The sequence below is a fragment of the Ptychodera flava genome, chromosome 11 (assembly GCF_041260155.1).
Source record: "Ptychodera flava strain L36383 chromosome 11, AS_Pfla_20210202, whole genome shotgun sequence".
NCBI classification, from domain to species: Eukaryota; Metazoa; Hemichordata; class Enteropneusta; family Ptychoderidae; genus Ptychodera; species Ptychodera flava.
Genome location: NC_091938.1, coordinates 3,977,586 through 4,005,548, shown reverse-complemented (window position 1 = coordinate 4,005,548; position 27,963 = coordinate 3,977,586). Strand labels below are relative to the sequence as shown.

The following is a 27,963-nucleotide window of genomic DNA, read 5'->3' as shown; positions in this document are numbered from 1 at the left end:
CCTGGAATTTTCAATACTTTCAATATGTAAATTTACGTAATACCAAAATCCTAGCTATCTACGTTGCACTACCATAGCATTTTGGTCAGTTAAAGATTAATATAACCAGAGACAACCTCATTAAAATGTAGTTTGACTTTCGTTTATTCAGGGCACTTTTGTCCAATATTTACTCTTTGCAGTATTCTTTATTAATTCAATACGCTAGGCAAATCATCAGAAAGTGAAGGTATACTATAGTTAAATATATATAAAAACATTACGCTTTACGAAGATCTGAATGGAGCGCCTACATACAAAAGCATGTGTTTTTAATTTTTCACTTTTTACTTAATTCAGTGAACTTTATATAGCAACATTCTGCTTTGGAACTTTCGAGCCAGATTATATAAAATGAAAACTCAACACTCCGTCAAAACGCCTTATCATTTTAGAGAATTTCGAATCAGGATCAAGCGTTGCCGGCGGCAGCGGCTGGCCGGCGGCTGAACCTATTTAAACAGCGCCCCCAGCGACAGGAGTTACAGAGCTGGGTCAACTCGATAAGGCAAGCAAAGTTCACAGCTGACTGAGTGCGGGCTCGGAACGCCACCTATGTGCTTCTAGTTGTTGTTCTTCAACTTCTTGTATCAGGAAAGTCCATGTTACACAATGTGGGATATTTGAATTGAAGGTGCGTATCAAAATTCGACCCAAAATTCAGACACAAAACTTGAAGGTACAATATAGGAAATACTGGAATGTTTGCAATATGTTCTGATGACATCACAGTGCTGTAGCATGTACCGCCTGGTTGTAGTTCAGTGAGACTCGTTGTATGTTGTTTACATTGCCAATAAAATTGAATAAGGCTGCGTTCACAAAAAACGGTTAGGGGGGGGGGGGCTGGAGGAATTCAGGGGGGGGATTCGAAAATTTTTGGGTAGTAGAGGGGGGACTTGAAAATTTGCTCTACCTATAGGGGGGGGGGACTTGAAAATTTTTTGTTCCCTTTTGTGTTTTACATTTGCCAATTCCAAGCTTTTGTAGATAATTCAATGAAAAATGAATACCATTTTTAATGTCATCAAAATGTTTTAATGTTAGAAATAATTTAACAAAATTTAGAACCATTTTGTCACATTTCATGACTTTTATCTCGAAAAAATCTAAATGTGTGATTTGTGTTAAAAAAACAAACTTGAGCCTCGTAACAGGGAAGAAGTTGCAACTGTTAATGGTTTCTGCAATATTCCTATGCAATATAACAACTACAGTTTCTTGCTATCTCCCTACAGCATGCTCAAACATACAATATTTAGTTTGTCGACAAAGCCTGTATATATAAATATAAATATGTATTTAGTGATAATTTAATTGGAGTCCAGACTGACAGTCAGTTGTCAGTGATACAAATGCATGGTACACATAAATAGGCTGTGATAGCAAGCTGAATACTGGACATTTCAACAGGCTGTAGGGAGTAGAACTAGAACAAATTTGTAAAACTGAACAAAAATATTGCCAAAATTATCAAAGTTAATACAGCTACTGCCTACAGATAGTGTCACTATCATTAAAGCTCTGCTCCTGCAGTTTCACTGTCACTGCATACCTGATCAGTGACAGAGATAGCTCTGACTCTGATGTACATGGTAGTTGAAGAAGAATTTGGGTCAAATGATGCTCATGACAGTGAAACATAATTGTACACAAGATCAGGCCAGAGAGCAACACATGCAAGAACACATAGTAATGTTTGAATTCTAGCATATAAGAATAATCAAATATTACAGAAAAAAGATAGGGTCACCATGCTTGGTTTTCTAAATTTTCATATTCTTGTTATAAAATGATACAGATGTAAAACTTTGAACAGTAAAGACTAAAAGTAAAAATATTTGACCAAATGGAATTATTTATTTTTTAACCAAATTTGAAATTATTACACCCAAAATTTCAGAGATTAAAACATTTATTTGGTGGAACATTTTAACCTTCCAGTATTGTCAATTTAGAGTAGCATCTAATTCATAGATGTCTTGTAGTTTTGGAAAATGTTTGGTAGGTCACAGTGCAATATGGCAATTAGCCAGAATTCACAATTTGCCTACTCTCTCATGATTGTCATTTTGTGTGCTCCTCAGCAGGAGCAATTGACCTGGCCAGAGTTGGATTAACTCAAGTTGGCTTTTAGACCAATAAATCTAAAAAAATCACTGATGCATTTAAAGAACTTGCTTGAGAATATGACTATAGAAAGTGCTAATACAGGTAGTGTTGAACACCTGTGAGCGGAACGGCGCATATGTTTATTTTTTCTGCGCTCACATCCTTTACAAATATGCGGGCCTGTGATAGTTGGGGGGGGGGGGACTTGAAAATTTTGACCATATAGAGGGGGGGCATTTGAAATTTTTTTGGGGTACTTAGGGGGGGGGGGATCTTAAAAAAAATAAGATTTCAATCGAAATCCTCCAGCCCCCCCTAATCGTTATTTGTGAACGCAGCCTAACAGTATTTTTTGTTGTTGTTGAAATCGCATTGCTGTCACCATAATAAGCTGTAAGGTACCTTGGAGTCCAGAGGGGACTGGCCGAAAGTTACTCTCCTTTCTATGAGTGAGAGCCAAGTAACACTCAACCATTTAGGTCCATGATTCAACCTGGCTCATAGATCTCACACAAAATAATGGTAATGTTATATTTTGGGCTCCAACACAAACGGTCGCCCAACTACAACATGAACATGTATTTGGGCGACCGTGTGTTGGAGCCAAAAATATAACAGTAATATCATGGCCACAGTCCCTCCCTTTAGGGACTGTCTCAAAGCTCAGCAAAATCATGGTGGTGTTCTTTGCTTGTACTTGCAATGACAACAATGTGATTGAAACAACAACAACAACAATTGTAAACAAAATGACTACGGTTAAGTTCCAGAGGTCATACAGACACTTGTTTGTTTTTGATAAACAACCATAGTGTTTATATATGCACAACACAACAGCAGTATTAACAGTCGCACTTTGTTTTTGCAGTTTCCTCCTACGTGTAGGACTTGATACTTACAGGAGTCTGGACTCAAACTGATTTTGGTACAATTAACCAAGAAGAACTGATAGAACGCACCTCGGTGACGGACATACGGACTATCAAACTTTTACAATTCTCTTCTGATATACAACATGTGGGGGTTCATTTTAAAGCTCTTGGTGAAAAAAAAATTTTCATCGGCTTAGATTTTCGAAATTCGAAAATTTTTATTTTTCTCCATAGAGTTAACACAGGGATGGCGGCCATTTTGAATTTCTAATATCGGTAAATCTTGGGTAATTTGTTTCTCTAGTACAAAAATTTGCATGGTGACCCCCTATTTTTATTCTTGATTTTGAAAGAGAATGATTGAAAGATCCCTTGAGGAAAGTTTGAGCAAAAGTTTAAGTCTTTCACTTTCGAGGTGCATACTACCTTAACTGATCAATTAGTGTTGCAGTTCAGTGTAATTGTCAGCTTGACTCCTGTACCATAATGCATAAAAAGGGCAATGGCATTGAGTGACTGTTCCTGAGTAAAGATATTTAAAGTGGACACAAAAACTGTACACAAACTGAAACAGGTTTCTAAGGGGTGTCTTGCCACGTACTGGTATATCCTATCCCCAACTCTAATCGTATCGACTCAATACATCAACATTAGTTCTGTGTCCATCAATCTTTTACTCATACAGATTATATATCTGTATGAAACAATACAATACCATACTATTACTATTAGACTGTACTTAAGTAAGTTCAGTTTTTACTGATTGTAGGAAGATGTGGCCATATTATCATTTAGATGTGCCAAAGTTGCAACTTATTCGGCCTGGGACATGTATTGGCACACTTCAACTTGATGTCAATTTCACAGAACTTTTATGAAATTGTTTAGAATTCTTTAACTCTGTTATTCTGTTTCCATCCAGTCAACAGTTCAGCATTTGCATGAAAAATTCAGAAATTTTGGTTGCAAAATGCGATAACAACTAGAAAAGGTTGCATTACCAATACTATAAGGAGATCATTGTAAGGTCAATGCTGGTATGATCATAGACCTTTTAGGGTCGAAGTATAGTATTGCTTAATGTATACGACTAGATTTAAGGTCTTAAACACAAAGAATATGCCACTTGTAATTATGCTTTTAGAGTATTATGCTTTAATATTTACATTGAAAAATCTCTCTTTTTCTATATTGCAGGATTGTCCACTGCAATGGAACTACACACATTAATCTAGTTCATCGATAAGAACTTTGGCAAACATGAGTTTTATGAGAGGACTTTGTGGAAATGAGACCAAAGTATGGAATGACAAGGATTTCAGTCAGTGCTTTACGGATCTGGTGTTCATTTGCATCACCCATGTTCTCTTTGCTATCTGCAGTGCCTATCACCTAGGAAACCGTGTCAGACAGATTTCAAGAATTCGTCCCAGTAGAAGATACCTTGCTGTCTTGATTTGCAGAATTGCAGTTTCCCTGTCCATAGCCTTGGTGTCTATCCTTGACATTGTACTAGAGTTGCTGGTAAAAAATAAGCCAAAGCTTGAAATCATAGACTATGTTACCAATTCAGTTGTATTTGTAACATGGATACTTCATGCCGTTGCCATCTGGTCATTTAGATTTCAACTGATTAACAAAGGCAGAGGTCCAATATCACTGATATTGACTTGGTTTTTAACAAATATCGGCACTGCTGTGCAATTAAGAACTGTTATCTTGCATTTCAAAAATGGTTCAACAGCAACTGATCATCATTATGATGTTAAAACTGGCACAATTCTTGCCAGTGGATGTCTCCAGATAGTTTATCTTATTTCATTGTTGCCACCGGTGAAGGCTCCATTGAGTGAGATCAGGTTGTTAGATCCTGCCAGTGTACGCAGTATTAATGAAGAGAGTCAGGAAATATCAACATCACCACTGCTTCAGACTTCATCAGCCGATTCACAACCACTTGGAGTTGCTGAAGATGGGTCAAGCTGTCTGTCTAAGATGTGCTATTATTGGGTTCAACCATTGATGCTGAAAGGCTCCAAAGGTCACCTCAGGTCATACCATGATTTGTTTCACTTGCCAAGGACACTACGAACAGACTACGTGTCTGGTATGTTTATCAAAGTTGTGAATAAACATAAAAAGAAGAGGATAAACCGCCAAGAAAGTGTTCCGGATAGTGTTCAAAAGGAAAACCAAAGTGATGACACAGAAGTCAGATATTATGAAACAGACAGCAAAGATGATAAAGACGTGACTCTTTTACGTGCATTACACAAAACATTTGGTTTGAAGTTTTATTCTCTTGGATTCCTAAAACTGTTCTCAGACAGTCTCACATTTGCAGGACCTATATTTCTAAATGCCCTGGTGTCTTTTATGGAAAATCAGACTGAGCCTATCGCCCATGGATACTACTATGCAGGGGGTCTGTTCCTGAGCACGCTCATTTCATCTTTGTCTTCGGTACATTTCAATTACTTGATCAACAAATTAAGTCTTCAAGCCAGAGCAGCTTTGGTGACGTCCATTTATCAAAAGACTCTGTCTGTCGGAGCGACCACACTCTCAAAATTTTCAACTGGTGAAATTGTCAATTTCATGAGTACAGATGTTGACCGAGTGAGGAATTTTGGTGTGAGTTTCCATGCTTTCTGGAGTCTTCCGTTTCAAGTTGGTATTGCATTTTACCTGCTTCATAGACAGATTGGATTGTCATTTCTTGTTGGTATTGGTGTAATGGTCGTACTGGTTCCTATCAATTACTGTCTGGCAATGAAAATTGGAAGTCTTAACCAGGGTATGATGTCAGCCAAAGACTCCAGGGTCAAGGTAAATATCTACTAAACGGCCAGTAGCTGAAACGTCTGATGATTTTTTCACTATTTCTGTTGTTAATGTCAACCACAGTTTCTTGTTCTACTCCGCAATGCAGGTGAGATACACAGTATTTTGCTTGTCAACACAGGCTGTACATGTACAGATGGCATTGTTATTGTTGACAAGTGAATTCTGGGTTGGACAGTAATGTAACAATAGCACTGCATATTTTACATCTATAGACAGACACTGGGTTTGTATGCTTAATAGTGGGTGTTTCAACATGCTTGGAAAGAAGGACAAGAATTTGTAATTGACATACACAGTGGAAATACCGGGTAGCAAAAAAATCATTAAAAGTCACACCTACGGGCCCTTTAAGTTTAACCTATAATATTCCCCTGCTAGTTTGTTTCAAGATAAGTTAGTTAGAAACAGGATTCAAATGTAGGTCAGAGCTGTCAGAAAATTCAATATGGCTGTTCAATATATTTGTTTCTTTGCATTTTTACGCTACCAAACTTCTTGCAATGCAGTTATATCGAGAGATTATAATATCACTATCTTCACAAAAATTTTGTTGTATTTCCCACAATACCTTAAGATTCCACAATACATGTACTTCAAGAAGTAAGCTGGGTTATCTTTGAAATCCACTGTCTCAACGCCTTGAATGATGCCAGTGCCAAATTTCATTGAACAGGGAAAGACACTTATTTTTTTATCCACTTGCCCTTCGGGCAAATGGGGGGTCAAGTTCACTTGCCCGAATTGGAAAACCACTTGCCCAGTAAAATTATGTGGTTCGAAAAGCAAAATCATTGATTTTTTATTTCACACACTTTATTTGCAACCTTTATCATGTTATTCATCAAACTTCATGATGACTAGTGAAAAATGTCAGTCACTCTCTCACTATTCTCTCCAGACTTCCAAGAGTGCTGGAAAGCTCATTAATATTCATCTTCATTAATATTCATGAAAAAAAATTATATTTAAATGCTTGTATGTTTACTTTCTTAGGGCTATAATAATGTACAAATAATAACAGCCACTTCCACTGTACCTTCAAGGTATTTTTTCAGTTTTAACTGAACTATACAGAAAGAAAAAATCTTTAGAAGTTATAAAGCCTGTTTTGAAGCTTCTGAAAAATAATGTACTTCTTTGTCATGTTTTTACACTACCTATATCATCCCTCACCAGCATGGCACCATGAAGTTTTCATTACATTGCACTATACATGTTTTTCTGATGACCTAGGTCGTCTTTCAATGGTCATGTGCAGATTAAGTAAACTTTTGATCAACAACTTAGGGTGTCAGCGAGTTCACGATGTGATGCATGCTGAATTTCTCGATATGAAATTCGGTCCGATTGCTTCTTGACAGTAATTTTAGAATGGGCAAATTCACAAACAGAGAGGTTGGTTGCCCCTGACAAGTAACTTTTGGCTAATTGACCTGAGAAATAAGTCAGTGTTCATTGAAAATTCAAAGACTGGACCCGTTGACACCAAAGCTTGCTTGTGACCATGCATGCTGTCATCTTTGCATGCAGTCTTTCCACAATGACCCCAGGAATGCCAGCCACTGAACTGAACATTGCATTGTAGAGTATGTTTTAGTAAAACTACTATTTTTGGTGCTAATTTTCGCTACCTAATTTTATTTTTATAGAGTTGTAAACATTCATACAAAACAAAAAAAAACTTTGTATGTCTTTTTGATCGTACAGACATGTGACACCATAACCTTGTCTTGTGAGGGCAAGGAACTTTGTGGACATACGCTAAACCAGCGTACGGTAATTAACCGATGGTATTGTTTATTGAAAATGATCATACAATATTGTGAAAAACTTTATCCTAGTTCTCACAATGAAGTAAAATGATTATTATTTGTTGTTTAAGTCGATGTTCCCACATCAGAAAATCGATCTCATGGATTTGATTCTAGGTAATTATTTTTTCACTTGTCCCTTCGGGCAAGTGGCATCGCTGTTTCACTTGCCCGAATGCGACTTTCACTTGCCCCGGGCAATCGGGCAACCCTTTGTGTCTTTCCCTGTTGAATATCTGAGAGTTTAATGTAGTCTGTATTACCAGTCATTTATGCCATCACCTATGGAAATTCAGCTTTGTTGTATTGACATGTCAAAATTAAGAAAAGTTGCAAAAACATAACCAGGAATGTATGAAGTTTTATTTTTAATTTTTTGCAGATGATAAGTGAATCATTATTTGGAATCCGAGTCATCAAGTTTTTTGCCTGGGAGAGACATTTTGCCGACAAGATTTCTTCTCTGAGATCTGAAGAACTGAAAAAACTGAAAGGCATCAAGTACTTGGATGCATTCTGTGTTTATTTCTGGGCAACTACTCCCATCTTGATATCACTCTTTACTTTTATGACATATTCATCTCTTGGCAACCAGTTAACAGCGGCAAAGGTAAGTACAAATTTTGATTGTGGATTTGTCTGGTTGTTATCTGTCCATGCAGTAACTTCTTGTCAAATACAAAAAAATTCATATGCATATTTCTTTCAAAGACAGATGTGAAAGTTCCCATCTTTTTAACTTTAACATTTAATCATTATATTTCTGTTTTTGGAAACTGGAGTATATGTTTAGTTGAGCATTATTGTTGTCAAGCTGGTTTAAGAGGTTAAAAGATGGACTTTTACAATTTTTTGTGTCTTTAGTAAAACAAATCTTCTGTTGGCTGAATCAGTTAGTTAGAAAGTCTTGAGAGTTTCAATTGGATCAGATGATTGCATCAGGTTTTTCTCTGTCATTTAATCATCCAATTAAGATAGAATAAATTCAATACTTGCAAACTGAACACTGTTATTCTCCAGTGTGTATAAATGGCTATCACTGACATTAGTTTTCAGCATTTGTGGATGCGAAAAAGTCAACTTTGTGACAAGTTTCAAATTCTCTCTTACATCTTAGACAATTTACAAAACCTTGTGAACAAATGCCTGCACTAAATAATAAATCAATTTACTCATTCAATCCTTAGTTTTATAGGAGACAGTTACCCCCTGGATATCTAACCCTTAGAGAATTCCTACCCTCCAGTTGTGGCTAAGGTTTAGAGCTTAGGTTAGGGTAGGAGTCCAGCATGTCAGTATCCAGGGGGTGACTGTCCTAGAACTATTAGTTACATTGTATAACTGATGATTTTAAAATGTAACAACATGAATATTGGACTGGGAAATATTAATTAATAAGTTATCATTGACGTGCATTGATTTATTCACTACAATATTTTTCCCTGACAGGTGTTTACGTGTGTAGCACTGTTCAACATATTGGTGGTGCCCCTCAATGCTTTTCCATGGGTGTTGAACGGCTTAATGGAAGCATGGGTTTCCTTGAAAAGATTACAAAAGTTTCATGAACTCAAAGAATTGGATCTAAAGCAGTACTACAGTCAAGGTAACAGTGTTATTGCCATACTAGTATCAGCAAACATTCTACCTTGCTACTCACTTCTAGAAGTTTATTGTCCCCTCTGTTTTGCAGTTCCTACATTCTTATGATTGTGAATTTTCTGAGTCAAAAATCAATCTACCTTAGTATCCTTTCCAGATAGACATTAACAATATGTTTACATTCAATATATCATATGAATATATCAAAGTATTAGAAGTGTTAGTTTTACCACTGCTAGATATGTTCATACATTGCATTTATAAAAATATATAATAATCCTCCTTTTTCTGCAGATCCACCTTCAGATGACAGCAACCATGACTTGTCCATCAACAATGGCTGTTTCCAATGGGAATGGTTAAGCAGAGATGATCCTGGCATCACTAAAGAGGACAGTCTGGATAGTCGTAATGAGATTCAGAATCGTGGTAGTGTTGATGGAGATGACAGTGATGATGAGTTGATACTGTGTCACTCAGATGATAGTGATGACAGCGCTCTTGGTAATGACAATGATGATAGCCAAAGTCAACAACCACGCGGTGTCTTAAGGTTGAAAAATATCGATTGCCAAGTGACAAAGGTGAGATTGTCACTTTAAATTCAAATTGAATGAGAATCAAAAAGCATTTCAAAAGTCAGATATTTTATAAAGTGAACTGCCAAGCAAGCCATTATGATATTGGAAAATAACCTCATGCATCATGCATCATGGAAATGAAAAAGTTGAGGGAAAAGTAGGTACAGTAGCAACAACAATGAAACAACTGTACAAATGCGAGTCCTTTGATTTTTAATGACATTGAGTGTCGGGACCGTGTATTTCAAATATTAAATACAAATACTAAGGAAAAACTAGCAAATTTACTGGTTTATAAAATATACAAACAATTTTTCTAGCCATAAAGATGTGTAGTTTTGTAGATGGACGATATTATCTAGATTTTTACCATTGTTGAAAAAATGTTAAAATTAAAATTTTTTAGGAATCAGAAAATGTGTGCAGACTTATTATAATAACCTTAAAATATGCTTTTATTATGACAGGGAGAGTTGGTTGGTGTAATTGGTTATGTTGGATCTGGCAAGAGTTCACTGCTGTCAGCCATCACAGCAGAAATGATCAAAGAAAAGGGTTGCATCTGGGTTGATGACTTAGATCAAGGATTCGGCTTGTTCACCCAAGATCCATGGATTCAACAAGCCTCTGTCAAAGACAATATTTTGTTTGGAATGCCCTACAATCAAGAAAAGTATGGAGCTGTTTTAGATGCGTGTGCCCTTAGAGAAGATCTGAAAGTGAGTAGTAGATGTCTAAATATGCTTGTAATGGCAAGTTTGGATGAGCAAGTTCACCCAGTGGTTGCATCTTTGTCGTTGTTATCATGATTTTAGTTTGAACCTTAAGTTTAGGTCAGCAAACAGGGATGCAGAAAATAGCCGGCAGCTGGCAAAAACAACTCACTGTCAGCTAGAATTTGCCAGTGTGAAAATTTAGTTTTAGTAAAAAATCAGGACATTTTGCACAAACTTTATGTGCACATACACTACTTTTAACCATCATACAATTATTTTTGCCACCTGTAGCCAAAATTTTCTACATTGTGAATACCAAGGGGTCTGCTTATCATATTAAATGTTGTATTATTTTCATCAGTCATGAATATGGTATCCAAAATTTTTACATGAAACCACTTACATCACAATGTCATGTTCTATTGAGCTGAAAGTTCACTTTGCTATTGATAACTTCAAACTATGTGCATTAGTTTTCTATATGAAGTTTGTGAAAACCAAAAGGAAGTAGGGATGATTTACAAGTAACACATTCTCGTAAAGACAGACAAAGAAATTTCAGTGTAATAATAATTTAATTTACTAATAATGATACGGAAAAATATTTTACAAATGTGAGGATGCTTTCTTCTGTAGCATTATATTGACATGCTCATTCAGTATATTATTACTTGTTATCATGTCATGAATATCATACAGTTGATTTTTTGTTGTTTCTATGGTTTCCTAACAACAGATATTACCAGCCGGTGATTTTACTGAAATTGGTGAGAATGGTGTGACACTGAGTGGTGGTCAGAAAGCCAGAGTTGCCTTAGCCAGAGCTGTGTACCAGGTAATTTTGTACTCATTTACCATTCAAAACATGGTCAGGCCAATGGAATGTTTCTTCAGTGAATACACCTTGAATAGGTTTTTTTCTGAAAACAATAATGTGATTGTTTCTTTCTCACAGATTGTGGTTTATATTCATTGACATTGAAGTCTATGTTGTACAAATTTTTAGGAAATCACTGTTTTTTTCTGCCGGCAGTGTTGCTCATTGAAATACAAAACCAAAATATAATTAATGTTTAAGTTGTCCCTTTTCTCACATTCCTTTTGAAACCAGGATAAACACATTTATTTACTTGATGATCCATTGGCTGCTGTGGATGCCCATGTAGCGGCTCATCTCTTTACCCAATGCATCATGGGATTGCTGGCTAACAAGACCAGGATCCTTTGCACGCATCACACCAAATATTTGAAAGAAGCTGATCGGATCATTGTGATGAGTGAAGGTAGAATTGTCAATTCAGGTAAAGTAGATGTAAGGTTTAAAATATTTTACTTGTATAAAAATTTCATAACTAGTGAACTACATTTGGTACAAAAGATCTGATTAGATGGGGCAGGTAGATGCACAGCTCTAAAAAAGATCTTGACTAACTTGTTGTGTCAGAAGTTTTGCAAAGCCTAGCTCTGAGTACAGTTGAAAAAAATAGGACACCTGTTTTCCGATGTTATATTTACTGTTCTTTCTGCTTTATTTCTCAAACTTATCTATATTCAACAAATATTACTGGTACTATTAAAATACAATATATGCAAAAACAAAATTTGGAATTACAGGAAACAAGTAAAGTCTTTTGAAAAATAAGTTGATACAATAAACAAAAAGAGAAATAACTGTGATATACTTATGATAAGACATATCACTTGCAGGACTTCCAGAAGCAGTGTTAAGGAGTACAGATCTTCCTGTTGCCATGGCAACAAGTGACAGCAAGGATGAAACACCAAGAGCTGTGAATGAGAAAAGTCTGGATGATGAGGAAGTGCATCAAGAAGCAAGACCTCAAGATGGAGTTGAAGAAAATGGAAATTTAATTGAAGAAGAAACAAAGGAAGTTGGAGTCGTCAAAGTACATGTATATTGGTCTTACTGGAAAGCTGTTGGAATGTGTTTGGCTCCATCGATTCTGTTATCTTTATTTCTCATGCAAGGTACGGAATGAACTATTGATGAGCTTACTTTCCCTGTTGATATAACTGCAGCAAAGTTTTCATAGATTGTACCGCTTAGCTTCAAATCTTACAGGATTCAATAAAATCTGCATGTGATATAAATGTATAACCAAAGGAATTCTGAATGATGAGATTTTATAATATTTGTGGAATATTTTCAAAGGTTTGAAAGTCAATTCAAAATCTGCATGTGATATAAATGTATAACCAAGGAAATTCTGAATGATGAGATTTTATAATATTTGTGGAATATTTTCAAAGGTTGGAATGTCAATTCATAATTCTTAAATCATGGACCATATTTAATAAAATAGAAACTCAATTAATTTTTTAGTTGCTGAACAATATTGACTAGCAAGAGGCACCATACATTTGAAAATAGGCACAAATATGCAACATGCAAGCCCTTCTTTATTATCAGATTTACCATGTAGGAAATCTATTTGGTTGATAAAAGCTTCGTATACTTCATGCAAGTATAACTTCAGTGAACTAAATTTCGGTTTGCTGTTACCAAAAGTGTACATATTTAAAGAATTTCATTCTCTCCTGTCAATTTTTTTTTGTATCATGATACTAAGGCCAGAAAAAAAAATTTTGTTCATTGGATTTTTTGGAGCGCAAGCAAAAGTTTTTTAATTTTTTTTTTAGGCCAAAGGTAACCGCGGTCCCTCAGACTTTTTTGACGGGATGCAGACAAGGCAAAATAATTTTTTCCCTTTTAGGCTAACCAGAAATATGTCAGACAAGATACACTGATACTGGTTAAAATTCAACTCTATATTTCAGACGTCACAACAACATGTTGACAGAGCTCAGTGCAGGCATGTCGAAGTTTCAATCAGAATCCCACATGCCACATGAAAACCGGACAAAGTGTAGAGCGCCGCCAGTGGCAGTAAAAAAGTATTTTGCAATGCAGAAGTATGAATTTGCCAAAACAAAAAATACTCCAAATCGGGCAGAGTAGAAGCAGCGATTCCAATGAACGATTTATTTTTTTTCTTGCCTAAGTACAGTGTTATCCCTTTTCCTGCCAAGTCAATATTTCACCACCAGGTCAAGATGGTTAAAATTAATGAAACACAACGTATTCCATATGATGTATTTTAACATAATACTGGACATTCGAAGGCTGTTGAAAACATAATACTGTAAAGTTGATTTTTTTTGGACAAAAGACGCTATAACATACCAAGCCAAGTGGGTGAAAATACGTCATATTTGGCTCAATACCACTTTTTACTGACTTGGCTGATGGGGAAGTGATACAGTTATTACTGTCTGGCAGGAAAAGGGTATATATGAAAATACTGACAATGAGTACCGTGATAACTTGTAAATTAGGGTAGATAACTTTGGTTAAGGTGGTTGGAAAGGCTAGAGCGTCAGTTATAAATTTCAACAAAACTATTAAAATATAAAAGTAGTCAACATTCTCTGTGGAATAAAAAAAATAGACATTTGGGCACAAAGGCATTGCAGAGTTATAGCCTGTTAAAACTTCTGAAAAACTGACCAAATAAGAAGAAGTTGGGGAGTCCTTAGTGTATTAACTATGGTAGAGGTCCCCTAGCTTTTAATAAAATGTTTGAAAGGGAAAGTCATTATTTGCTGTTTTTCAGGAAAGTTTGACAAGGCGGTGCTGGCATTCAGAGTGAGTGACTGCTATTGTAAATGCATTTTTAGATTCTTTGAGTATCAAAGAGGTGTCAAAAGTGAGATTAACCAAAAAAACTCCTCTATGACTTCAAAAGCGGGGTGCAAATATGGCTTGTTTTCAACATTTTTGACAGAATAACAGTTTTCCTACATAATTGTATACCAATTTAATCCAACTTTGAAATGAGATATGGACATGGAATTTTTACAGCCTATTAACAAGGTTACAGATAAGATTTGTACGGCACAATTTTCCTGTATTTGAAGTACTTTTTAAAAATCACATTTTGAAATTTGAAAGAATTTTTAATATTTTTTGATATATAAACCCATGTAAAATCATAAAAAACAAATTTTATTTACAAATCCTGCCGTACAAATCTTACAATAAATAGTGTCAACATATTTATAACTAATTTGGTAATATTAATACTATCCAATTATTATTAAATTCAAATATGTAGAAAAAAATATGAAAAATTAAATTTTAATATTTACTGGTGTCATATTTCAAAATCATGGCTGCAAATATACAATTTTTATATTCTTTGGAGAAAATATTAACTAAGGGAGTTATCCTGAAAATTTGAATTAAATATCTTGATTCCAACACTTGAAACTTGACATTAACTCTGAGAAAAGAATTGGTGCAAAATAGCCTTTCCAGCCACCTTAAACAGTCAGTGTGTATCTTGAGATGAACCACTTATGTAAGTTATGACCATTTCTCTACAGCATCCAGAAATGTTAGTGACTGGTGGCTGTCATACTGGGTGACACATTCTGAACATACAAACACTAGCAAGAATAATCTGACTGTGTTTACACCTGTGGACAATAATTACCAGCCTATTGTACGCATACCAGCATCATTCGTATGGTCTTCTGTGGGTTACGTATACCATCAAATATCAAGGTAAAATAAACAAAATTTCCTAATTTTTTTCACTCTCAAACTTTGTTGTCTCTCCTGTGTTTGTGGCAATTTAAAAATTTGGACACATAACAATGTCTTTGCTGGAGCTAAGATAAAGCATTCAACCCTAGAGGGCGCTTCTGGTGAATGTTACCATGGCAACTATTACAGTATGAAGGATGAGAGAATCTTACATTTCAGTGATTTATCCAGGATGCCCAGCACAGCATTTGCAAATCAACCTGCCTTCTTCTATTTCAAAAAAACTTTTCTCATCCCCAATGACAATAGACCTAATCTTGAGTTCACCATTGTGTGAGTCATGAATGCAATGATAAAACCCATTCATTGAATTACAGTAGTGAATCTTCCAGAAGTGCCCGTCATTAAAAGCATCAAAATTAAGGTATTTAACAAAAAAATAAAATGTTAATGAAGGCATTTTAAAATTTACTTATCACATGCATCGCTGCTGATAGTTGTCCAACCATCAACGGGCAAATGTGTGTGCATCACTGCTGATTAGGAAAGGCATGCTTTCCTCCCCGTGTCTTTAATGGTAGTGATCAGAAAAGAGCAAGCTGTCCTCCCTACGTGCATAATGCATCCTCCTTCATTGTCTGACATTTAGCGTATGACTTGCCAAATCATGCAATTGTGTAGCCTTAAAGGCATGGTTCAGGCGTCTGATTGTCTTTCCCGCAAATTTACTTACTAGATTACAATTTCAATGGAAAACGAAAGGCTATGACATCTTCATAATCCTCTTACAGGCTAGAACAACCACGATCCCATACCTTTTTTGAAATACTGCACTTGCCAAAATTGGGAAAAAAATGAAAGAAATGAAAAAACAGGATATGAAGGTTTGATTTGAAAAAAAAGAGTCATTGAAAGTCTACCCAGTATAGTCACTTTTACCATGAGCAAGTTAAGCTTGGAGCCATTTGAAATGGTAATCCTCTTTACTCTTTCTCGTAAATTTTCATATCCTCACGTTTTATTGCTGAATTTTTTTTTACACTTACATGTTTTATACAAGCTGCAGCTCAGCTGTATCAGACTATTGTGAGACAGCTATTCCATTTCCATCATTGATAAAAAAATTAATAAGCGTTACGAGATTAATCATCATAAAGCTGAACAAATTGTATCAATTTGTCATTGTGTCACTGATGTATTCTCTGAAGATATGATAGAAACAGCCCTTATTCATTATATTTCATCTTGTCGCCGCCAAACTCTGGTACATTCCATTTTTGCAGCAGGGTTGATAGAGCTAGACACAGGGAAGTGGGGTGAGGAGGTTGACCTATTGATACAGTTTCTGCTTCTACTAGTTGTATCTTCAAGTACATGTACAAATCATGGCAAAACGAATGGCATTACATAGCTAAACTTAATAAAACTAAAATGATATGATTCATGTTTGTAAGGCTATCATGTCAACTTTGATAACAATATTTCACAAAGTGCATGTATGTTTTACTCCTTTAGTTCAATATTATAATCCTCTGTTTTGTCATGAGGACTTGTTAAAATCATAAACAATTGTGAAAGAGACAACACTGCGCTTTGATTTTCTGGACTTTCAAATCATTTCGGCTGTTAGTCAGCCCCAGTCAAAATTAGGAAATCAAAAAGATCCCAAAAGAATTATGATTAATTTTTTTCAGGTTAAAAATTTACTGTTCCTTTTAGTAAGATACTCAAAGCTTGAAATCCTTTTTTAAGACAAAGAACATATTTGCCATTCCTTTGATAATGTAACATTTCCATGATATGAGCCGTTCAATGTAAATTGTATACAGACTCAGTGTTACTAAGAGCCAGGAGAATTTATCATCCAATTGGACTATACCATTTATGAAGGATTCTAGTGGACCATTCCATTATTGACATTGCACATGACCTATCATATGTGACATTGAGCAAGATTACATCTGATTGTCCATGTACGTTTATGTTTAAGACTGAACAAAATGTATAAAATGGGCTCAGAGGAAAATGTATTTTGAAGGAGATATTCTTTCGCTATTCAAAACCAGGACAAACATACCATGGAATAAAATTTCAATTCTTTCAGTAGGCGTCTGATCTGAAACAACAATTACCATTTTCTGGTGGATCTTGCGAATGAGTGTAGGTACTTTGTGGTTTTTAGACACATTTTGTGAATTCAAGTGAATTGGTAATCATGTGAAAATACTATAGGCAGTAAATTAAACATGAACAGTTACTGCCTCTAGTATCATTGCATACGTGAACCCTGCACAGAATAACTCATAACTATTGTGTTTATTCTATGAAAATAAAACTAGCTCTGGATATCTGTACGCTAATTAAAGTTTTCAATGGTAAATTCAAGAAGTAAATTTCAATTATCTGAGTCAGATGCATTTTCATTCATTTATTTTTTTTAAAATTGAAGGAGAATTGTCAATGAGGAATATCAGAGAGTAAACACTGATGTTATTCTTCACAACAGAAATAATTTAAATGTACATCTGTTATTGTGATATGTGGTATATCAGATCAAGATTCAGTTGAAAAATTTTATGCTTTCAATAATTGTGTAATATTTTAAAAATCTACATTAAATCATAATAAACTTTTATTTTTTTCCTGAGAAAGTCTCTTTCATTGTGAGTATAAAAAAAAACAATATCCTTTTTGAAGATTTTACCTGTAGCATTGAAAAATAAGAGCAAGAAAAAAAGTGCAATTAGAATTGCAGTTTTAAGAATAAGATACTGTAAATTTACTTTTTTGTTTCATGGTGATCTTGATCAGTGTTTTTTAACTGTGATTGTTTCCCAGATATTTGCACATTTTTGACATTTTGAAAAATATAGGAACAAAGGCCATAGAATGTCAGTCAACTAACAATTCCATACATTATAACGTCTGCAAAAACAATTACTGTGCCTTCAAGTATACAAGTCCAGCCTTTGCACACATCTCTACATAGATTGATCCATGGTAAGTTACGTTGTTACCATCAAACGTACGCAAGAGACTGCTGTAAGGGGTTTCAGGAAGTCTAGTAGAGTGTTGCTGCCCCTTCCGTGTAGCTTTCTGTACTTTGGTGACCCTGTAATGACCCAGTTGTCCTCTAAATGTCCTCGAAGTCACCTTGACCAAGCAGCGTTTCACCTTGCATGACCTCTTTGTGCTCTGTGAGTTTCCAAACAACCTTTTATTGTCTCAATGGCACACGCTGTCAGCTCGTAGATGTCAGCTGAACTCTAAATTTGGACTCTTCCATTTACAATACAGGTAGGAGATGGTGTGTATAGTGAAAATACTCAAATTAAGAGAACAGCCATGATATTAAAATAGAGATCGACTGTGAGGAGCAGTAAGACTGTGTGTTCTGTCAATTTATGTCCTTGTTTACAATGGATATATGCCATATGATGTTATTTGACATCGTTCTGGGTATCAAAGTGGAATTGACCAGACAGAACATCCCATTTTCATCAGTTCAATCTTAGCAATATTTCACTGTGGACTGTACCATTTTACCCAAATTTAAATCTTGAAAGGATGGTGTCTATCTCAATTTTTATTGAAGTCATATTATCTATGCAGATTACTCTAAATTTGTTCTCTCTCACTTTGAATTAAATCCATGACACAAGAATTTACCTGATGTACAAAAATTTTTATACTGCTATTTGTTTGACTTACATTTGTCCTTTAGGCGTGCGTAGGCTGTAAATTTGATGAAGTGTTATATTTTCAAGCGTAGGCTTGCAATGCAATCTTTCAAAGGTGGATCACCTACCCATGTACAGAATTGAAAACAAAATTTCAATTCTTTGGCAGAATTTTATACTCAAATATACTGAACTAGGGAGAATTATTTACTTATCTATGTACTGTAACTGGGTGATTCACTTCGAACTTTGGTTTCATATTTTTGAAAGTTTTTTGTTTTAAGGTAAGCTTATTCAGTCAGAAATCATAAATCATCGTTATTTGATTCTGCTCAGACATTTAATCTAACGATTGAAAACTTGATGTGCACTAGTCAAAATATCCCCAGTGTACTACCAAAACTATTACATTACTTACTCATTGCACATAAAATAGGAAATGAGATACACTTCAATTAACATCAAAACATAAAACTACAAGAGACAATTTTTTTATGAAATTGCAGGCAAACATGAACTGCAATAAATTTTTGTTTCACTGTTAGCATATTGAGAGATTTTATAATCTGAATAATAACATGGAGAAAGTCTGTTTTCATAACACAAAGTAAGAAATACCTAGAAATCTAGAAATATATACTGTTACCATGAGTATAGTACATTACTGTATAAGTAACTTTAAACATATTTCTGTATGACACATTTTTTGCTATGACTTTCACTGTACAGCAAGTAACAGAATATTGTTGTTGATTCTTTTAGCATATACAACCTGTGAAAATTGGCAAAGGCTCAAGGTATTATTTTCTCTACAGTCCTATCTGAATTTCTTCAACAACACCTTATCAAAACAATGTGTTCCCGTTGTTCTAACCCAAAAATGTTTCATATTTTTTTCAGCCAATACTCATTTCTGTTGCATAACTTGTCTGAAAAATTTGAAATCTAGGGTCAGTGTGACCTAATTCTGAGAGTACTGCAAACAGTAGGTCTATTAATAAAATAGCTTGATATGTCATATATGTAAATTTAAGTAGGAAATTGTTGCGAGGGAGAATGTTATTCAGTTGTCTGAATTTTTTTGCTTTGCCAGAGAATGACTGATGAAAATGATTTACTTTTTCAATGGTTGCATATTAAATGAACTAATTGTTGCCCAGTCCAGGACAATGTACCAGTTATGGGTCAAAGGTTGAGTCACGGTCCGTGGTTGAGTGTAGAGTTACAGATAAGGCTGTGCAGGGAGCCATATAATTCATAAACATGAACGGGTGACTGTGTAACTTTAATAGGAAATAAAGTTTGTGTGTAAATTACAAGACAGATTTATTTACAAAACTTTCATCAAGTTACACTCATTGAAATGTCTCATGATATTGTAGAAATGTTTTGTTAAATGATATGAAAAAAATTTATATTGTAAAATGATACCTGGAAAACGGTGTTTGGCCCTTAAAAAGTCCTTGAAAATTGCTGAAAAAGCTTTGAAAGTCCTTGAATTTATAGTGACTTTGAGTGCATTGAGTTTGAATGTTCTCAGGATGTGGTAAAATTGGATTTGTTCCAGAATTGCTGCACTTAGTGACCCCTTCACCCCTCAGTTTTTATCCAGCAATTCCACAGCCTAGATTAAACACTGCTTCTCTGTCCATTCACAATTATTTGCAATTTCTAATTTGCAGAAATGGTTCTGCCTCCGACACCAGTGATGTATCGTTCTATCTGACTGTCTATGGAAGTCTAGCGGCTGCTAATTCAATCTTTACATTCTTCCGCGCATTTCTCTTTGCCTATGGTGGTATCTGTGCAGCTAGAATCCTCCATAAGAGACTTCTTACAAGTATTTTGAAGGTAAAATATTCATCAGAAATTGAGAAATACATGTAAGTTTTTAAAATTAACACTGTCATGGTACACATTTTCAGCACAATGAAGCCTTCAAATTTCTATCAATCACAATATTGTATTTCACAATATTATTTTTATTTATATTGTTTTCTTGGCATTTTTGTTGACATTCTATCAATATAGCGGTAAATGCATGTCATTCAACCAAAGCAATATACCACTTTCATGGTATCACAAAAATTTACTTGTTATGATAAACATTTGGTAGATGTTTCAATTCCATAGACACATCTTCTTTCAATTAAAAGAGACCCATTATGTTGCTAGATGAAATGTAATAGGATAACAAAGAAAATTTATATTTTTCCGTTTCCCCATCAGTGTTTGTCAGTGGCATTATATCACATGTAAAGTGCTGAATATTGAAGGTATATAGCAAATATATGAACGTTGCTGACCTTAATTTGGATATATTACATTTTACAAATATAAAACTTCCTACCACTGTTCAAAGGCATGTTATAACCTGTACACCCCTAATTCCCTATGAACAGGTCCAAACTCACCATTGATAACAATGATTTCAGGTCAAACCATGTTGATGAAAGGGTTAATGAACTTTTGCTCTGTTAATGCTAGGCACCTATATCATTCTTTGATGTGACTCCAATTGGTCGCATCATCAATCGTTTTTCATCGGACATGTATGAAATTGACGACTCTCTACCATTTGTGATGAACATACTCATGGCTCAATTATACGGTCTGATTGGTGGAATTGTAGTCACATGCTACGGAATCCCATGGTTCACCTTGCTTCTACTACCACTGGGTATACTCTACTACTTCATACAGGTATTATGAACATCTATGAATTTTAAATATGGTCGCTTTCACTTCACTACATTTTTGTGAATATTAGAAAACATGTTTGTAGAAAGTGAGGAAATAAAAACACTTAAAATGAACTCAACAAGACAAGACAAGATAAATTTGTTCCAAAGCTGTGATTATTAGGCATATTGTACAATTATATTGATCATAAAGTCAGTGCAATTCTTCACTTCGTTTGCCAATTTGGCGAGTAAAGATCAAAAAGATTATTAATTAAGTTTGTGTTTATTTATTACAGCGTTATTATCGTTGGACATCAAGAGAGTTGAAGAGAATAAGCAGTGTGACATTATCACCAATTTATGCACATTTCTCAGAAACTCTGACAGGACTTGTCACCATACGAGCACTGAGAGCCTCAAACAGGTAAGTCATAGCGGCTTTGAATGACATAACAGAAGACCTCTTTCATTACAAAGATAAAACATTTTAAAACATACCATGGTCTGTGTGTACCTACATTTAATCTTTATAATGTAAAATTTTCATTTATCCATTCATGCATATTTGACTCTTGCTGACCTGCGTGTAACTCTGTCTGACCTTTAATTGATCTCTCAGCCAATGCTTTTGCCTGCAATTATATTCAACTCAAGATCTATAGTAACATCTCATTCTTAGGGCATTGATATGAAAAATGTTGAATGCTCTGCAGATCAGAAAACTTGACATTCATTGAAATTTGTGCGTGGCAGTTCTTGAGTCAGAGTGAGGTGTTTTTGTATTTATGGTATTTATGCAATTCCCATTTGTGCAAAGTCATCAACACAAGAATCAGATATGTAAAATTAAAAAATTGTAATTGTTATGGAAGTCAAAATATCAAATAGATAATGTGATGCTAATTACGTAAAACCTTTTGGAACTTCACTTTTCTCAATCCTGTTTGGCATATTGTAGGTCATATTGCAACCGTAGGCAAATTCAGTGTTTAAGGTATGCTTTAGACAAAAATTCAGTAAAATGATCATGACATGTGAAAGGATATTCTTTAGATTTCAGAGTGAAAATAAAGACAGACTAGAAATCAACCAGCGAGCACAGTTTTGTACCATGGTAGCCGGCCAGTGGTTAGGAATCAGACTTCAGATGCTGGGTGTTGCTATGGTTACTGGAGTGGCTTTCATTGCTGTCTTGGAGCACCATTTTCAGACAGTTAATCCAGGTAATAATGAAATAGTTGATATTTTTCTCATTTATTATTGAAAAGTTACTTGGTACAGCTTAAGCTATGTTTTGTGATCTGATAATTTGTGTATTATTTGTGTTTCCTTTCTCATTGTTTTATACATGTTATTTGTAAGATTGAGGACACATTCTACTCTTCAGGCACTTCAAATATGACTTTCAGTTCTTTATCGAAAGTGAACAGGATCTGACATTTGTACCAAAGTGTGACATACAATCCTCTTCCTTCTATGTTCATCTGTTGTTGTCAGGTCAAGAACCATTAAAGTAAAATAACCTATGTACTGTATTTTAACAGATTTTGATGACCCCAAATCATACTCTTGTGTGTCAGCATTGTCTGTCACTCTGATATTCTGGGTACCTTGACTTTTCTGTTGATATTGAGTGATAATATGGACTGAACAGGGTAACTCCACAAGATTTTCACTGTCAAGATACAAGTCAGACTGCATATTAACAAAATGATAAATAAAAGAAGCATTTTTAAGTTGCACAGCATTTTCTTTCTTCAAGTATCTTACCTCGTGAGATCAGCTTTAATGATCTTAGCTTGGTTTTGTCTTCCATGGTATATGACAGGTCTGGTTGGTTTGGCTATCTCCTATGCATTGTCCATCACTAGTTTGCTGTCTGGTGTAGTGTCAATGTTCACTGAGACTGAGAAAGAGATGGTTAGTGTTGAGAGAACAGTTCAGTATATTGAAGACACACCCGATGAAAAAGATCATGCTATATTGCAGGTATAATATAGTCTCTTCTCAAAATCTTTGGAAATTTCGTCTGGAAAATCATCCAAATTTGTCTGATTTACCACAGACTTGCCCTCCCAAATTGAAAACATTGAACAAAGACTATGTTCATTGAGTGCCTGTGAGGTGAGTGAGGTGAGTCAGCACCAGTTTACCTATGCATTGGCAGCACATCATTGCCACCTTGCCAGGTGCTGTCATTGAGGGTGTTGAATCAAAGGACTTGGCAGACTACAAAGAGCTGTGAAGAAACCAAGTAAGGAAGTGTACCTCCAATGCTAATCTGAAATGTCTCTAACTCAAGAGTGTTCCTCTTGACTCAAGAAATTTTGCTCGTAATATAATATTTGTTAGAACATTGCATATATTGTAAACAATGCAGTATGTCAACAACGTTAATATGATGTATGTCAACAAACTTTAGGGAGAAAAGTAACATGATTTCTGTGACAAAAGTATGAAAATATTATAAAAAATTACAGCTATTAATCGTTTACATTGATACAATTTCTTCAATTATATGAACGTTTCTGTGGAAAATTAACTTTCATAAAAACAAGACTATACAAGCATTAACATAGATATTTTATTTACAATTTCTTTGATGATACAGTCTTCCATGTCGTGGCCGGACTCCGGATGCATCTCTTTCAACAATGTGTACATGGCATACAGACCAGGCCTTCCCAATGCTTTGAATGGAGTGTCATTTTCCACAAAACCAGGAGAGAAAATAGGAATTGTTGGAAGGACAGGGTCTGGAAAATCTAGTCTGCTTCTTGTGTTGTTCCGGATGGTTTTGATACGAAGTGGGAATGTTGTCATCGATGGAGTTGATATCTCACACATATCACTCCATGAACTCAGGTGTGACTTGATACAATATTTTAATCCAATTTTCAAATTTTAAGCACCCCATTTATAAGTGTCGGGGCAACGACACTGTGGAAAGCAATAGGATAAAATCATTGTTTAGTAGAGAAGATATATAAACCATGGTTGTGTAGAGAAAATAATTTCAAGATTTATATTTTGCCTTTATATTAATTGATAACACCAACTTTACAGATGAACCAGCAATCTATTCACACACACATACAGTATACACATACACCATCATAAAGTGGTGCTTCTCTTGTAAAATTTTTTGTCTGTTTTATGTATTCACAGATCAGGAATAACAATTATTATTCCTCCTTACAGGTCAAGACTGGTAATCATACCCCAAGATTCATTTCTCTTCAGTGGAACTGTGCGGGAAAATCTAGATCCCATTGGTGAGCACCCAGACACTGCACTATGGAGTGTCCTGTATCGTTGTCATCTGACTACAGCAGTTCAAGCTCTAGGAGGACTTGAAGCTGATGTTGCAGAAAGAGGAAAACATTTCTCTGTTGGACAGAAGCAGTTGATGTGTCTGGCGAGAGCTCTTCTGACAAACGCAAAGGTCAGCAACTTTGTTGTGCTAACAGAAAGTTAACAGGAATTTTACAGATATCTATGCTTCAGTGATAATGTGCCATTTTTAAGTGAATACTGGTATAAGCCTGTTTATTATATACTGTATGAGGGTGTCATAATTTTTCCCAAAACAAAGATCTAAAATCTTACTCACCCCAAAATGTGTTGTTTAAAGACAAATGAATGACAAGAATGTAAAAAAGGTGTATAGAAACAGAAAAAATGATATGTCTGTAAGCAAGCAAGCAAGAAATGATTGAATTGTGGAATTAGTAAAAAATACCATCAATTGTAGACTAGAGACTTTTTGAAAACTACACATACTACGCATATCTGTTCTGGACATTTTAAAGAACAAAACTAGACACACTGGTTGAAGTCAATCAATGGGGTCAATCTCAAAAGTATGCCCAGTGTTAAAATGATGCTAAATTTCCTTTGTGTTAGTGATTTGTATCATTTAAAAGTGAATAACAGGTTTCAGCCATATGAAAACTGTACTTAAATTCAGTGTTTCACATTTAGAGAGCCTCATATCATTTGATGTTGATGTATCAGGGAATGTCAGTCAGACATTTTGACAGTTTAAAAAGTGGATGAACTCAATTTAATTAGTCAGATGCAGACAAAGTATAAATTGATGTTGTCCAATACAATGTACTTTACATGTTTTTTGAGTTCAGTAAAGGATACTGTTCCCGCCCCCAGTGGCAAAAGTCTGAAATTCTTTCTTTCTTTAAACTTCAATGAAATATCGCATAGTATGGGTGGTTTGCCGGATGACTCTTGAAAGATAATCTTTGAAGTTTTGTGTTTTCATTATGCTACATGTTGTAAATGACTTCATTTCTCCTAAAAGAAAGGAGAGCAGCAAGTATACAACATATTGTATTTCCTTTGATACTTCGCCAAATTACCTACCAAGGTATTAAACTTGGTTGTTCATACAGCTATGTTTTTTGAGTTGCTTAAACACATTTGATAGCTTGTGCATATACTTTGTTGTTTAAATTCTGTGATTATGCGGGTGTTGTGGTGTATCGATCGTGCTCAGGTCAAGCGTCATTGCAACAAGGTCTGTGATGATGACCCTTGACCTGAGTGCAATCGATACGTCGCAGCACCACTACGTATAACAGCTATATTCAAGGATGAGTTTTCGGAAGAAGATAAATTGTTTAGAGTTTATTGTTACCTGTTTACGATATCTCATATGTAAAATCAACTTTCTTTCTTGGATTTACAGGGCTGTCAACATTCTGGTTTTGATTTGTCATCTTGAGACATTTGTTGCAAACAGATCAAGTTCTCATCATCTCCTTTGCTATTCTTAAATTTTAACTTTTTCTCATGATTTTCCCCCAGATACTTTGCATTGATGAAGCCACAGCCAGTGTTGATCAAGAGACAGATCAACTAATACAAAAAGCCATCAGAGAGGAATTCACAGACCGTACTGTACTCACTATCGCACACCGTATCAACACAATTCTTGACAGTGATAGGGTGTTAGTGATGCATGATGGGAAAGTTGCAGAGTTTGCACCACCTGCCTTGTTACTTAACGATAGAAACTCTATGTTTTATGGTCTTGTCAACAAACAGACCAAGTGAACAAGAAGTTCCACAACTCAAAAGTGTGCAATCAATATAACTGTCTCACTTGCAGACCAGTACAAAGTAATATAAATTATACACTTTTCACTTTCATTCATGTTCAGTAAATATTGAATTCTCAGAAGAGATTGATCACAAATGTGATACTCTATAATGAACAAAGATGTAACTTTGCGTTGACAGATACATAAAAAAAAATAATTGAAATTCTGGGACAAATGTTTATTTTGCATATTAATGAGAAAACTATGTCATTTGCGAAAAGCCCCATTCAGAAATCCTTTGTGAAACAAAATCATGATCTTCTAAATATTTGGAAATGTCATTTTATTTCATTTGGGTTGACAGAATACATACATTTGATTGGCAATATGCTGTATGTAATTGGAAAATAAAAGCAAGAAATACTTTTATGAAGAATAAAACATATATTTTAAATCTTGATATTGTCTGTGTTGAATGATCCTTGATATTGCTATGCAATGGGACCTTGCTCTATTGGGAAGGTGCGCAATATCTACTGCTCAATTCATAGACCCAGACTAATACATTCTACGAGCACTAGTACTTGTACTATACCGGTATGTTTAGAACTATGTGCCATGCTCGCAGCATAAATAATAATTTACATATCACATGCGTTAATGTGGGTATTCCATGCCACTCAGTACTTCCATCAATTTGTCAATCACAGTTTTTCTTCAAAGTTTAATTATCTTAACAATTTGACTACAAGAAATCCAAACCATATGTTCCATCAACCTTACCTGTGATTTTTGGTAACAATCTAAGGGAAATAATAAAAGCAAACATATGTACCATAGTCTTGCAAAGATAATCAATGTAAACTATTGTCAATTTCACTCGTTTTCAATTTTTCACGTATTTCTTCTGTCGGTAGTTTACTAAAATTAAGCATGGAAATTTTGACAAAAGAAAAATATTTCCAGGATTGCTTTGAAAACTCACAACATATAGCATCCAGTCCTGGCAGAGAATGAACAGACAGAACCACTCGGCCAAATCCCGGTTAAAAAAATAGTGGTTCAATAACCGTGCTAAGTTGTTACATTTTTCTGACTGTGACCCCTGCGCACATTGTAGAGTTCATGAAGCACTCACTCTCGTACGCTCATGTGATCACTTTTTCACATCACACACAAACTGAAATTCAGTTTACAGGTCCCCTCACATTCTCACACAGTGTCTGCATGGTATATGAAAACCACAATGAAATGATCATGAGCAGTATTTTAAATGTGGGCATATTTTTTTCAATTTTGGTAAAGTCTTAATTCAGGAATCACTCGTAATAATCTGAAATTTATTCATATTCAGTCAAATGATGTTGACATTTTGACTGTCATGAATTT

At 35.0% G+C, this 27,963-nt stretch overlaps 1 protein-coding gene across 1 annotated transcript; it reads left to right on the top strand.

Moving 5' to 3' along the window:
* Positions 1-535: 535 nt before the first annotated feature.
* LOC139143293 (ATP-binding cassette sub-family C member 10-like) lies at positions 536-27,032 on the top strand. The gene is made up of 18 exons (XM_070713519.1): positions 536-673; positions 4,221-5,852; positions 8,064-8,291; positions 9,131-9,287; positions 9,578-9,867; positions 10,332-10,583; positions 11,317-11,415; positions 11,692-11,881; positions 12,288-12,569; positions 14,988-15,168; positions 20,513-20,681; positions 21,318-21,533; positions 21,811-21,938; positions 22,568-22,737; positions 23,343-23,503; positions 24,126-24,379; positions 24,716-24,959; positions 26,339-27,032. Exons 2-18 carry the CDS (start codon positions 4,284-4,286, stop codon positions 26,585-26,587), a joined length of 4,839 nt encoding a protein of 1,612 aa, XP_070569620.1. The 5' UTR covers positions 536-673; positions 4,221-4,283; the 3' UTR covers positions 26,588-27,032.
* Positions 27,033-27,963: the final 931 nt, after the last annotated feature.

Bases quoted from the DNA above. Each gene is read 5' to 3' on its own strand.
- LOC139143293 (XM_070713519.1), top strand. From the start codon at position 4,284: ATGAGTTTTATGAGAGGACTTTGTGGAAATGAGACCAAAGTATGGAAT. The intron at 15,169-20,512 runs GTAAAATAAACA...TCTAATTTGCAG, and splicing joins GTATACCATCAAATATCAAG to AAATGGTTCTGCCTCCGACA. The intron at 23,504-24,125 runs GTATAATATAGT...TTGATGATACAG, and splicing joins AAGATCATGCTATATTGCAG to TCTTCCATGTCGTGGCCGGA.